Source organism: Asterias rubens, chromosome 6 (genome assembly GCF_902459465.1).
Source record: "Asterias rubens chromosome 6, eAstRub1.3, whole genome shotgun sequence".
Taxonomy (NCBI): Eukaryota; Metazoa; Echinodermata; class Asteroidea; order Forcipulatida; family Asteriidae; genus Asterias; species Asterias rubens.
This window is the reverse complement of record NC_047067.1, coordinates 19,674,985-19,687,858: the sequence shown is the minus strand read 5'-3', so window position 1 is coordinate 19,687,858 and position 12,874 is coordinate 19,674,985. Positions and strand designations below refer to the sequence as shown.

The 12,874-nt window shown below is 38.4% G+C and overlaps 2 protein-coding genes across 4 annotated transcripts in view; one reads left to right on the top strand and one right to left on the bottom strand.

Annotated features, from left to right (window-relative positions):
- Positions 1-2,270, bottom strand: part of LOC117291251 (beta-parvin-like) — an 18,425-nt gene extending 16,155 nt beyond the window's left edge. Inside the window, exon 1 of the mRNA XM_033772873.1 lies at positions 2,123-2,270. Coding sequence (XP_033628764.1) covers positions 2,123-2,237 — 115 coding nt within the window. The 5' untranslated portion in view covers positions 2,238-2,270. The remainder of the gene's footprint in view (positions 1-2,122) is intronic.
- LOC117291250 (src substrate cortactin-like) overlaps positions 1-12,874 on the top strand; it is a 14,617-nt gene extending 1,743 nt beyond the window's left edge. The window contains exons 1-15 of one of the 3 annotated variants that reach the window (XM_033772872.1): positions 2,569-2,701; positions 3,551-3,658; positions 4,045-4,118; positions 4,590-4,719; positions 5,262-5,427; positions 5,573-5,628; positions 6,142-6,196; positions 6,517-6,627; positions 7,142-7,375; positions 7,786-7,850; positions 8,390-8,476; positions 8,827-9,199; positions 9,853-9,993; positions 10,498-10,553; positions 10,990-12,874. In XM_033772872.1, the coding sequence (XP_033628763.1) occupies positions 3,572-3,658; positions 4,045-4,118; positions 4,590-4,719; positions 5,262-5,427; positions 5,573-5,628; positions 6,142-6,196; positions 6,517-6,627; positions 7,142-7,375; positions 7,786-7,850; positions 8,390-8,476; positions 8,827-9,199; positions 9,853-9,993; positions 10,498-10,553; positions 10,990-11,067 (1,713 nt within the window). In that variant the 5' untranslated portion in view covers positions 2,569-2,701; positions 3,551-3,571 and the 3' untranslated portion in view covers positions 11,068-12,874. Of the gene's footprint in view, positions 1-2,568; positions 2,718-3,550; positions 3,659-4,044; positions 4,119-4,589; positions 4,720-5,261; positions 5,428-5,572; positions 5,629-6,141; positions 6,197-6,516; positions 6,628-7,141; positions 7,376-7,785; positions 7,851-8,389; positions 8,477-8,826; positions 9,200-9,852; positions 9,994-10,497; positions 10,554-10,989 lie in introns of those variants that run through there. The other 2 variants (XM_033772870.1, XM_033772871.1) reach the window with 2 other exon arrangements.

The window sequence follows — 12,874 nt, the reverse complement described above, 5'->3', positions numbered from 1 at the left end:
TTCATTTTTTTGGCAATACCTTACATTGGCTATGTACACACTCTCTCACCATAGAGTAAGGAAACTACATGTATGGACCTTCCCCCATAGGACAGGCATGATACATGTATTTGGCCCTTGGGAGAAAAGAAGGAACACTACTTGAAGTAGAAAGAATAACTTGCCTGGTTGTTTAATGTTATAAGAGGAGAGCAAAACAAAGAAACACAAAGCAGAAATGAAGGGAGATCAGAGCTTCTTAACAACAACAATGCTCCATAGCAAGGGTTGGTTGTGTTGTAGGAAGGGATAGTTAAAGTAACCTTGCAAGGACTAAAAGCCAGGTCTAATACTTTCTCCACCACCAGCCCACATACACTGAGTGTAGGACTCAATCAGAATCAGGTTTCCAGAGGGCCTTAGGTCAACGTGGTGTCAGTTTCAATAACCCTGATATTCTATATTAGTATCACTCTGCAGGAATGTTTGTAATAAACTTGACCAAGATACATTCAATGCAGAGAGCAAGCAATACAGAACTGTTAGAAGGACATTTTACTAAAACTCTTTGCATTATATATTCAAATGATTTGAATTGAAGCTCATGGAAAACCATTAAGCCCAAGATCTGAGAAGAAAACAAAATTATATTCAATAGCGTTTTAATTACGGCAAAATGTAACTTTGACCGTGCACTGTTTTTTAAAATCCTATATAAATGTAGGCAAAGGGCCTACAAAAAAACTTACAAGTGAACACATTTCATTTAAGAAGGTGATAGTGTTTTTTAGATATTGCCAAAAATCTGCAGCGATTTAATGTTCAAGTAGGCATTTTCGAATCAACTTACTCAATTGCAAAACCAGACACTAAGTTTCGGTCAACTACAATACAAAAATCAGGTGTTCGTGAGTGAGGACATCAAGTTGTGATCTAATGAATTGTTGACGTCATTTTACCTACCTAGTTCAGGGGTGTATATTTTTTCATAAATACAAAACTTTGACTTCAGGTTTGAACTGGGGGTCAAGGTCAAATTGGGTCACACACTGTGTAGCATTTGTAATGTGCTTGAAGACAATTTGGATGACTTAAAGAGTACAATGTTTGGCCCAGGAGTTTTTTTTGTCTTCAAAAAATAAACATCAACTTCGGAAGTAAGGTCAACTGGGTTTGCTGCATGAACCCAATAGAGTTTTAAAAAAAAGTCTTTGAAGCCCTACATTTATGTAGCTGATGATGTAAAGATGAACAAATCCAATGCATTGTTACATGTAGTTGCGATAGCGTAACCCGCCTCCCGACGGCGATCACAACTAATCCAATGTGTGGTTCAGGAGTTATGATTGTTTCAATATAAAAGTTCATCTTTGGTTCAAGTAAAGGTCAAATGGGGTCATAATATATAGTACATTGATATTCTGTTTACCATTTCTTAAATTGTTACTACACACGCTTCTAATTTCTTATTTTGTTGATTATCATATCTTTTGTGTACTATTTCATATCAACTGTTTTTATTTAAGATTTAGTATAAATATTAATTATTAATTTGGTGGCATGTTTGGTTTGGGAATGTTTAAACTACACTTAAGCCAAAACTAAACCAACACAATCATCTGCTGAATCATTTTCTTCCTCCATGATGTAATGAACGGACAAGCAACAGAAATTGAATAGAGTAAAAAAGTCCTAAAATAAAGTCAAACTTGAAATGAAACAAACACAAAAACAAAGAGAAAGTCATGTTTTACTTGCTTGGACAGGATGGTGAATTGAAAGTTGGCCACCCCAAGTTAGTTACCGCCAGTCATTTCGGTACTGGACACACTGTCAATGTCACTGTCTTGGATTGGAGTGACATGACAGTGTTGTCCAGTACCGAAATGACTGGCGGTAACTTTTTGAATTATCTTTCACAACCAACAATTCTTTAAACACTTCAGTTATCATAAATGCCAACGTCAAAATACAGTTCAATTTTGTTTTACAGAATAAGAAAACGGCTCGTAATGACCAATTGGAATGTCCGGAATGCCAAATAAGGAGGGCGAATTGAGAATGAATGAGTTTCAACATGGAATCCATAAAACCTTTGCTAAACACCACACTGTTCATTGACAATTTCCCAAAGGATACCTACCTTCTTTAAGGTCTTTTATCTTTTTCCTCCTCCCGAGTGTTGTGACTTTTTCAAGGAAGGATTCGTCTTTTTTCTCCTTTTTTAATGTTGAAGTTTTGGTCGGAGACGACGCCATCTTCAAAGTCTGACAGCAATGAAATTGTGTTAAACGCCCTCTCGGGGTGGGTTGGTCGCTTACTATTTTTGGTGTGAGAGGAGGAGGCGTGGCCAGAACCACTAACCTAACAGTTCATACAGAAGTTTGTAGGGTTTGAAGAAAGTGTAAAAAAGCCCCTCTCCCTAATTAAATAACGTAGAGTTGGAGAATATAAATAATGATATGGTTTGAGTGATTGGTGACGATGTAACATAAACGATATTGATAAAACGTTGACTATTATAATTTGGATCATTACTGACACCAACTACACGAAAAATAGTAACTCAAACCAGGAAGTGATTCTGCGAACAGCAAGCTAGTTACGAATTCTACGAAGCAGGTCGATGATCCGAGTCCACGGCAGTCATCTATTGATGTCCACCTCCTTTCTCAAAGAGATCAGCCGCTGATTCAGTGATTAGACTTTAGAATCTTAAGTGGTCAGTGACAAGTGTGGTAGGTTTGTGTTAACAGGTTAATCCTAAACAAGTATTAAGCAAATCCGAAAATACATCGATGTTCTTATTTTTAAATTTAATATGATTTTATATTAGTATATAAAAAAAAAAATCGCAGTTTGAACTTTGACTTGTCTGATCTGAGCTCACTGCATGGTATGAGTTTGTAAAATGAGAAAAGCAAGTACGTTCTGTAGTTCAAGTTGGTGTGATGTTTCAAAGTCAGGACGGATACGGGACTTGGGTCTTTGCCAAACACCAGGGCTGTCGGATTCATGTCTGGACCGTCTGACTACGTGTGATCAGTCGGTGGTCATCAGGTCACACAGGAGGTTGTGTTGTGTTGGGGGCGTGTCTTATCTTGGCCGACTGGACTCAAGTTGTAGTGGCAGACTCCTCACACTGTGGGGTTCAAGTGACTTCCAGTAGCAGTACTCAGTTCTATGGTCTGAGTTGCTTGTTTGTTTGCTTGGATGATCTTCCTGTCAAAGGAGTTCCCACAAGCCTTCCTCCATGCCACAAGCAAGGGGATATAAACAAAGATTGTATATGATTATGTATAATGTACTGCACAAATCAAGAAGTTTTTATTTAGAAATCAGTAACTAGACAACGATATTTAAATTAATTCTAGTCATTGTGAAATCGGTCATCATAGGTTAGTTTGGTAGAATTTGAACCCACAGCCTTGTAATTGGACCCCAATTTTTTTTAACACCATGCACTTTTATCTGGGGTATTTTGGCTACATTCTATTGTCCAAAAAAGAAAAGAAAAAAACATATAGAGATTACATAACTTGACCTATTCTGTTTGTTTTTCTATTTTCAGTATTGCTAACTCCCACTCACCATGTGGCGCTCTCAGGCTGGTGCCGCCAAAGTCGCGGCAAATGTTCAAGACGAAGATGACGATTGGGAAACCGATCCAGACTTTGTGGTAAGGAAAAGTTTACATAGATAATTCTGGCGTGGGGAACAAAGGAGCAATCTTTAATTTGAACAGCAAAGTAAAATGCTCAGTGCTATGTTTTTTATTTCCAACACACAAGACCACAATTACTTCTTTTCGCCCATTAGTAAATTTGTACCTGTGAGGGCAGAGATGGTTCCTGTGATTGATTTAGCTCACAGCTACATACGTGCAGCACAGGCTGTATACTCCCAAGGGAGTTGAAATTGTTTAAGGAATGAAATCCCAGTCACCAATGCTAATATGCCGAGTGCTGAGTTAGAGTACTATATAAGAAGTAACTATTTTTGTCGGTATTATTATTGCAATTTGATTGTGTTTCTTGTTAGAAATGGTTTTTTTCTCTCTTCTAGAACGATGTGAGTGAACAGGAGCAGCGATGGGGATCCAAAACTGTGGAAGGCTCCGGCCGTCAGGGAGCCATAAGGTGACAATTTCAATCATTTGAATCGTTTTGATAATACCCGATGTGCATTTTTTCAGCTGATATAAGCTGATTTCCTTTTAAAAGATGTTATTGTGTCATTGCAAAAGCGTCTCCTAAAAATTGCACCATGTGTTAGACCAAGGTTTAGCCAGGATTTGGTCAAAGGGTGTCCATGTTATTTGTTTGCTGGAAATTTACAAACTGGGTGTCCAAATTGTTCAGAACCCGTAATTGGAATACACAAACTGAGAAACGTTACTGTCAGTAATGCTTCTCAGGTGAAATTTTTTGGGGATACAAACTGATATATTCCATAACCACCTATTACTTCAAAGTGAAATGATTATTCTTTCGAAAGCTGCTGTAGGCTTCTAAACAAGTAATCTTTTATTGCCATTAATTTCAAGAGTGATCACCGAATGTAAACCTTTCCTGTAAAACGCTTTAACATTTATTAAAATGTTATTTCAGTATCGGTGCCTTGAGAGAAGAAGTAAAAGATGACGATACCAAAACGAAAAAAGACCAGTTCGAGAAAGGTCCCAAATCTTCATACGGTTATGGAGGAAAGTTTGGCGTGCAGGAGGATCGCATGGACAAGGTTGGTTAGATACAAAATTTTGGTTGGACACAGAAAACTTGACTAGAGTGGGACTTCCGTGCGGGCAATCTACCAACTAAATCATCTCGCCCTAATGTTAGTGGTTTCCCTTTTTGGAAATAGTCTCCCATGTCATGGCCAAGCTGATAAGAGCACTGGACACAAGCTCTGATAATTCTGAGCAGTAGAGTGTGGGTTCAAGTCCCAGTCTTGACACTTGTGTCTTTAAGCAAGATACTTTGCTCTGTTATTGCTTCAAAGCTCTGTTATTGCCTCAAAGCCATAGGTGTGATGTTGTGTACAATGTATGTAAAAGAACCCAGTTCTTACTAAGAGAAGGGGCTTGCCTCAGTGTCTCTGGTAGTGGCTGTTGAACCTTGTAATTCTTTTTATGGTCTCATAAGTGAAAGATTTCAAAAACCGTCTTAAAATATTTCTGTCTGTTTCAGTGCCTTGAATACCTTTTAGTAGTTTGTGCACTGTAGACAACTATATATTGTTATTATTATTCTATAAACAAAATGTTAATTTCTATGGTACAGTCGGCGTTGAGTCACGAGCACATGGAGAAACTGAGCTCTCATGCCTCACAGAAAGATTATGCCCAGGGCTTTGGTGGGAGGTATGGCGTACAGAAAGACCATGTCGATAAGTCAGCCATGGGATACGACTACGCTGGGAAGACTGAGAAGCATGCCTCACAAAAAGGTACGTTTACGGTTTTTGGAAAAGTATTTATGTTGAATTAAACTTTGCTTGGCTCTGAACAAATATTAACAAAAAAAAGTGTTTAGTTTTGTGTAGTTAATTCTCTGCTCTTGGTCTTAAAATGTTTGATAATTTTTCTACATAGATTATTCTACTGGTTTTGGTGGAAAGTATGGTGTGCAGAAGGACAAGCAAGATAAGGTGATTTGATATGGGATTATTTGGTGAAGGAAGGGTAGTGAAGTAGTATCAACCTGAAATACTAGCTTGTGTACTGGGAGAACCTCAAGATTTAGTTTCGATAATCTGCTAAGCATGTTGTGGCCATGTGGTTTAGTGAATCGGACTCAAGTTCTGGTGGCTGAGTCATCAGGGTGTGGGTTCGAATCCACACTTTTGTCCCTGAGCAAGACACTTAACTATAGTTGATTCTCCTCACCTAGTGGTAAATGGGTACATTTGAGGGCACAGATGGTTCTTGTGAATGATTAAGCTGTGGCAGCACTTAGTGTATACTCCATAGGGAGCTGAGATGGTTTCAGGAATGAAATAAATGGCCCAATGACCAGGGGAAATAATGTGTGAAGTGCAATGATAATTTTTTGGAGTTGTGCTATATAAGAGCCAATTGTCATTATTATTACTTACATAATATGAATTAATTACTCCATTTCTTAACGATTGACTGAATTTTTGCAATAATTCCCATTTCAGTCTGCGGTTGGATGGGATCATCAGGAGAAGCTGTCCCAACACGACTCACAAAAAGGTAGTTTGATCTACTTGTTTTGATCTGCTTGCTCCAACAATATACTCTGCTCGTCTCCTGAAGACGAGCAGAGTATACTGTTGGAAATGTGGAGACCACACCAGCTTTTGTCAGAGCCACCGCTCCCACAAAAGAGAGATTTACACATGGTTGTACCTGCAAGTTTACTATTTATTTATAGTTAAGTCTTATTTTTCACACCATGCAAAGCGTCGGACACCACTTTCCCTTTTTGAGTTATTGAGATTGGGCCTCAAGTAAAATAGAGATCTTAATTTGTCAGGCTGTAAAAACTTTTTTTGTCTTCTCTGTATATTAAGATCACTCCAAAGGCTTTGGAGGGAAATTTGGCGTTCAGAAAGATCGAGTAGACCAGGCTGCCCTCGGCTACGACTATGAAGGAAAAACGGATAAACATGCATCACAAAAAGGTAAAAGTAGTAGGTAAAGGGTAAAAGTATTAGGCATATCGTTGATATATAAGAATGTCTGGAATAAGTCAATCTCATTAAAGACACTGGACATATTTGGCAATTGTAAAAGACCAGTATTCTCACTTGATCTGTCCCAACATATGAATTTAAAACAACAAACCTGTGAAAGTTTGATCTCAGTTGACCATCAAAGTTGTAAGAAAATAATGAAAGAAAAAACACCCCTGTTGCACACATTTGAGAGCTTTAAGATGCCTGGGAAAAGCTTCATGTGTGAATATATTTATAAATATTTTATTATAAGAAAATCCATTTTATTATTGGTTGCTTGTTTTGAGTATTCGTATAGCATTGTTACAAACTATTGTATCTGTTTGTGATTTTTATTTACGGTGCCCATAGTTGTCCAACCTCAGTTGGCAAACACTTGGGCTGTGACAATGCAATAGAAAGGTCTAGTACCAATATTCCAACGCAAAATGCCTCAAATTATAGTTCTCTATGTGTGTAGATTATGCAACCGGTTTTGGTGGAAAGTACGGCGTTCAGACAGACAGACAGGACAAGGCTGCCCTTGGGTTTGACGAGTCTAGCAAGGTAGAGCTTCACCCGTCCCAGAAGGACATGTCCAAGGGATTCGGAGGAAAGTTTGGAGTACAGAGTGATCGGCAAGATTCATCCGCTGGCTCGTTTGAGGACATGCAGGGAGTGACCACCTCGTACCAGCGCACCAGAGTGGCTCCGAGTAAGTGCTTATTAAGGATAAGTAATCATGTCCTCGCCATTTTCACAAATTTATGAATCTGTACCACAGCAAAAATTAGAGTAAAACAACATTGAAGTTGAACTATTTTTAAAACTGATGTTTCAGAGACTGCCTGACCCTTTTCTTTAAAAACTAAAAAAGCTGACTTCTTCAGTCATAAAGAACAGTCCCTGTGTAAATATTTTGATGGTTTATTTAAAACTCCTAAACACATTCAGCACTTTATGAAAACAAAGAAGGGCAGACCTACACTAGAGTGCTGTGTCAAAATCTCTGGGTACTAAGATTCACCAATTATAAACACATTAACTGAAATAGGTCTACAGATTTGTAAAAACTTAAATCTTGCAGCTAGGTCTGAATTTGTAATTTGTTTTTGTAATTTTCAGGTTCTGGTGGTGGATCCGGAAACCTGAAGGCCAAGTTTGAGAATATGGCAAAGGCAGGAGAGGAGGTGATTATGGATTCAGCTTTGCTCAGAGATTATTTTGAGTTGATGAATTTAGTTTAAATGAAGCTTTTTTGAGGTGTTACATGGACGAAACTAGGAGGAAAAGAAGCAGTAGTGTAAGGAATCATCATCATCATAAGATTAAAGTATACTCTTACTGGTCGTAAATCGCTGATTTAATGATCAAGGTTAGCAGTTATTGGTCATAAGTGGCTGATAGTGACCAAGGGAAGCCCTTTGTGGTTGTAATTGTATGATTATGACCAGGGAAAACCCTTACTGTTCATAAATAGTTAAAAATTACCAGGGAAGCCCTTAATGGACGTAAGTGGGCGAATGTGACCAAGGGAAGCCCTTTGTTAATTGTATGATAATGACAAGGGAAAGCCCTTACTGTTCATAATTAGTTAAAATGACCGGGGAAGCCTTTTCTGGACGAAAGTGACCAGGAAAGCTCTTGTGACCAAAGGAAGCCTTTATAATGACCAAGGCATCTCGAGGATTCCGAGATAAAAATTTGTCGTTTCGTTTTGATGTTGTAGGAGGCGCGCAAGAGAGCAGATTCAGAAAGGCAAAGGAGGCAGGCCAGGGAGGAGAAAGAGAAAGAAGAATCTAAGAGAGTAGAAGAGGTACTTGGTTTTATTAGAAATATATAATAATAATTATGGACGTATTGTATGTGATGCATTTGATTACTCTCATATAGTCTTGGTAAAAATTATGAACCAAAGTTTTTCATTTCAAAGCTTGTATAAATGTACCAGAACATGAAGCATTATTTGAGTTTGACTTATAACATCAACACGCACAAAACGATCTCCAGAAGACGATCAGAGCATACTGATCGAAACGTCGAGTTGAAACCAACGGTTCTTTTCAGAACCACCCAAACTCATTAGAGATAGTCATTACATAGTGTTACCGCAAAAACCTTTCCATAACGCTCAAAACAATTTCAAATTTGAACTTTGGCTGACAGGAACGGCAGCGGAAGTTGAAAGAGCAGCACAAAAATATGGAGCCAGAGCCGGAGCCAGAACCAAGACGTGCTCCCGAACCTGCCCCAGAGCCAAGACGTGTTCCAGAGCCAAGACGAGCCCCAGAACCTGCCCCAGAACCCCAAGAAGACCAACCGCCTGAGCTACCCCCACCTCGCCAGACCAGACCTGAACCCCAGCCTACCGAAGAGGATTCTGAGATGTATGCGGAGGCGGATTATATGAATGAAGGTGGGACGGGCCAGGAGCCTGAAGAGTTGCATGAGCCTGAGCCTGAGCCTGAACCAGAACCCCAGCCTGAGCCTGAGCCTGAGCCTGAGCCCGCTGATACGTATGAAGAAATACCACGCCAAGGTAGCCCTTTTAGTAGTAGTAAAACAACCAATCACTACTTGGGTTGTCAGGGCTGAGCGGTGTGGACTCGAGCTCTGTAGTTTGCAGAATGTGGGTTCGACAGTCGCGACACTTGTTTCCTTGAGCAAGGCACTTTATCATAATTGCTTCTCTCCACCCGAAATACAATTTCTTTTAATCAATAAGTTTCAGAGAAGACCATTCAATAAACTGGGCTGTCTATGTCTCATGAAGCTTTTGATAACCTAACAGACAACCTGCCCTCATATTTGTGAAGAGGTGAACCTAATGGGGCCTGTGTGATTTTGCTTTGGTTGAACTGTCCTCGTTAAACAAAAACATATTTATTAAGCATGATTTAAAGGCAGGGTATAATTGAGCCAAAATTTTCCCATATTATTTGTTATTTTATGCATATTTTGGGATACACCAAGTGAGGATACTGGTCTTTGAATATATATTCTGCCTTTAAGTGTTTGAAGCATCTTGTGCATCCGTTTGTGCATGAAACCCTTTAATGACCAGCAAAGCAGTATTTTCTGCTTAACAGCTTTATGAAATTGAGCCCAGTTCGAGGCCCTTGTGACTGGCATCTTTTCTCCCCCAAAATAAAGACAGAACTCTGTGAAGATTTTTCTTGATTTGTTTTGTAGTTCAAGTAGTCGTAGAGCCTGAGCAGTCGCAGCCGCCGATAGAGGACGCTCTTTATGAAGATATGCCAGGAGTAACAGGAGAACCCGCAGCGGAACCCGCAGAGGTTCAAATGGCAGTGGCTGTCTACGATTACCAAGCAAGTAAGTAGTAGTTGTGGCGAGTCTCAAAACAACCATAAAATCAAGACGCCAGCATTATTACGATATCATGTACGCTATTCTGAATTATAGTCAGCAAGTTTAAAGTGTCCTAATGGAACAATCACACCAACTTTTGGTATAGAAGACAAGGAGAACTTTAAGTTTTAGACGTGGGAGGAAAACCCCTATAGGGAAAACCCATGCAGTCAGGTAGGGACTGATAAACCCATTCCACATGCAAGACGCGGGTCTGAGGTGGGATTTGAACCGAGGTCCACAGAGTTGAAAGTTTTCGGGCATAGAAACTGATATCATCTTTATACATAACCACATTACTTCAAAGTAAAATCATCCTCAAAATGCTTTAAACTATTAAAAGCTGCTGAAGGCTTCTAACTAAGAAGTTGTTAGAACCATTAACTTAGAGTGATTAGAATAGTATACAGACCCTACAAGATTCTTACTTATTGTTTGACTTACATTTAAACTTGATTTCATTTTCAGCTGGGGAAGATGAATTATCATTTGATCCTGGTGATGTGATCTCTGATATTGAACAGGTAGGAATAAATCGATAGTGACTATTATTCTCTTTTATAAAGAATCTGTTGTTGAACAAAGAAAAACTTTGCAGGAACTACTGCTTCATTGTGTGAGTAATTCTTTTAACTATACAACTATGTGAAATGAAGTTCACTTTATAACCATGCTTCAAAGAAAAACTTTGCAGGACTTACTGCTTCATTTTGTAAGTAATTTTTTTTTACTATAGACGATGTGACCTCTGACGTCGCTCGAAAACTTCAACATGATTCGCGGGCATACCGCCGGGCAAAACCTTTGATGTTTGGCAGTGTATGCAATCTTAACATGACATATACAGTGTTTTGTCAACAGAGGGTGGTTTGAATGTAAACATAGGTCACATCGTCTATATAACTATTTGAAATGAAGTTCACTTTATAACCATGCTTCTAATATTACTTGTCTTAATAGATTGATAGCGGATGGTGGATGGGATCATGTCATGGCGCTAGGGGATTGTTCCCAGCTAACTACGTTGAACTTCAGTAGCCCCCCCCCCCCCCTCACCCCCACCAATCTACTTGACTGCTGAATTGATCGACAGTGTAAAATATACATTCCGCGAGATTGTGTCCTTACATATCAAGGTCAAACAAAGGTTCATCATCTGTTTCAATATCAAAGTTTGCTCAATTTTTTTTTTCTGAAGCAAGTACAGTCAAGCCTTATAATAGTTTGGCTTTGATGGTCTTGTCATACGTCGATAGAAATTTTTTATTAAGAATTACCGAAGAAATAACAAGATAAGTATTTACGGTGCTGGCACAAAAAGTGAAGAAAAAAAAAAAGTTTTTTAGAAACCTTTAAGTCATTGAAAGGAACAAAGCTCTTACAACATATAAAACTCTTTGTCTTCAGAGCTCTACTTGTGGTTGACGACAGTAATATTCCAAATTATATTATTATGACAAATTATGGCTTCTAGAAAGTGCTAGATTGAAGAAGTTTTAATTCTTCATACTGTATTTTATGTAAAGCTATAATACTTTTGAATTGAGCGAAAGTGGTTATATACCATGTATTAATGTGTGTTGCAGTCAGTTAATGCAAAAATGTTTGTTTTGGAAGAAGATCATTCTTATAACAAGGACAACAAATTGAATTTCAATCTGGAAATGTTAAAAAAAAAATTAAAGAGTCAAGACTAGTCTTATCCTGCGTCCAACTTAGGACTAGCCTTTAGGTTTTGATAACTCCTAAAGAGTCCTAGAAGTAGTTCTAAATTACGACTTTATTTGTTAAGTGAAGGAAAATTAGAAGAACTTCTGCTCTAAAACACTGAAAATGTATTCATTTTATTTTCTAGTTGCTTTTGCATTCACCACTTCGTACAAACATTGACAGAAGCTTTCTCTAAGGGAATCCCTTTTTCCCAGGTTCTCTCACACAACAAAAAACCACTAACATTTCTAGACAATGAATTGTATAAATTTCATATGATTTTCTGCATTTGCAGGATTATTTTCCAAGTGTAAGCATTGCTTGTGTATTATTATACAATATATAGCGATAAACTTTAATGTTGTATACTTAAGACTAGAATTGAATATCATGTACGAAGGTACGATTGTTTAATAAGGGACTTGAGGGGTATGATTAATCAGAATAAACTTGAGGGGTATTATTACTAAGGAACTATTACTTATGAACCTGAGGGGTCTGTTCAATAAGGAACTTGAAGGGTATGATTGTTAAGTAAGGGACTTGAGGGGTATGATTCTTCAAAAAGGACTCAAAGAATATCAGTTCTGATAAACTTTTAATTGATAGGTTTTCAGTGACGATTGTTGACAGACTATGCAAGCGTGCCTTTTAGTCTTTTGTACTCGCTCCTAATTTTTTAGTCTTTCTATTTACCGGTATACAAATATAGACTACGCAAGTCTTGTGTGTCTTCCATTTTCTACCCCCATTTTGTTCCTTTTTGGGTGTGACCTAATTGTTACCTAAGACTTAGTCTTGGTTCCAAGACCTTCGCACCGACATGGATCAATTCCAACAATACAAGCACCTCCATCCTTGGTGTAATTCTAACAAACAGTTGTCAGCCGCAATGAGTTCAAGAAGAAAAGCACGCCCTCTGTCGGGTTATAGCGCTACGTTACGAGTATGAGAAAATAAGGTCTTGGACCAAGACTCTGCATGACTACACACAGTCTACTTAGTGTGGTGCACCATAAGATGGATGGCACATTGATATAAACAGCCCCTTAAAGCCCTTGGACCCTTTTGGTACAGAAAAAAAATCAAAAAAAATCACAGATTTATACATAACTTACAGGGTTTACAGAAGGTA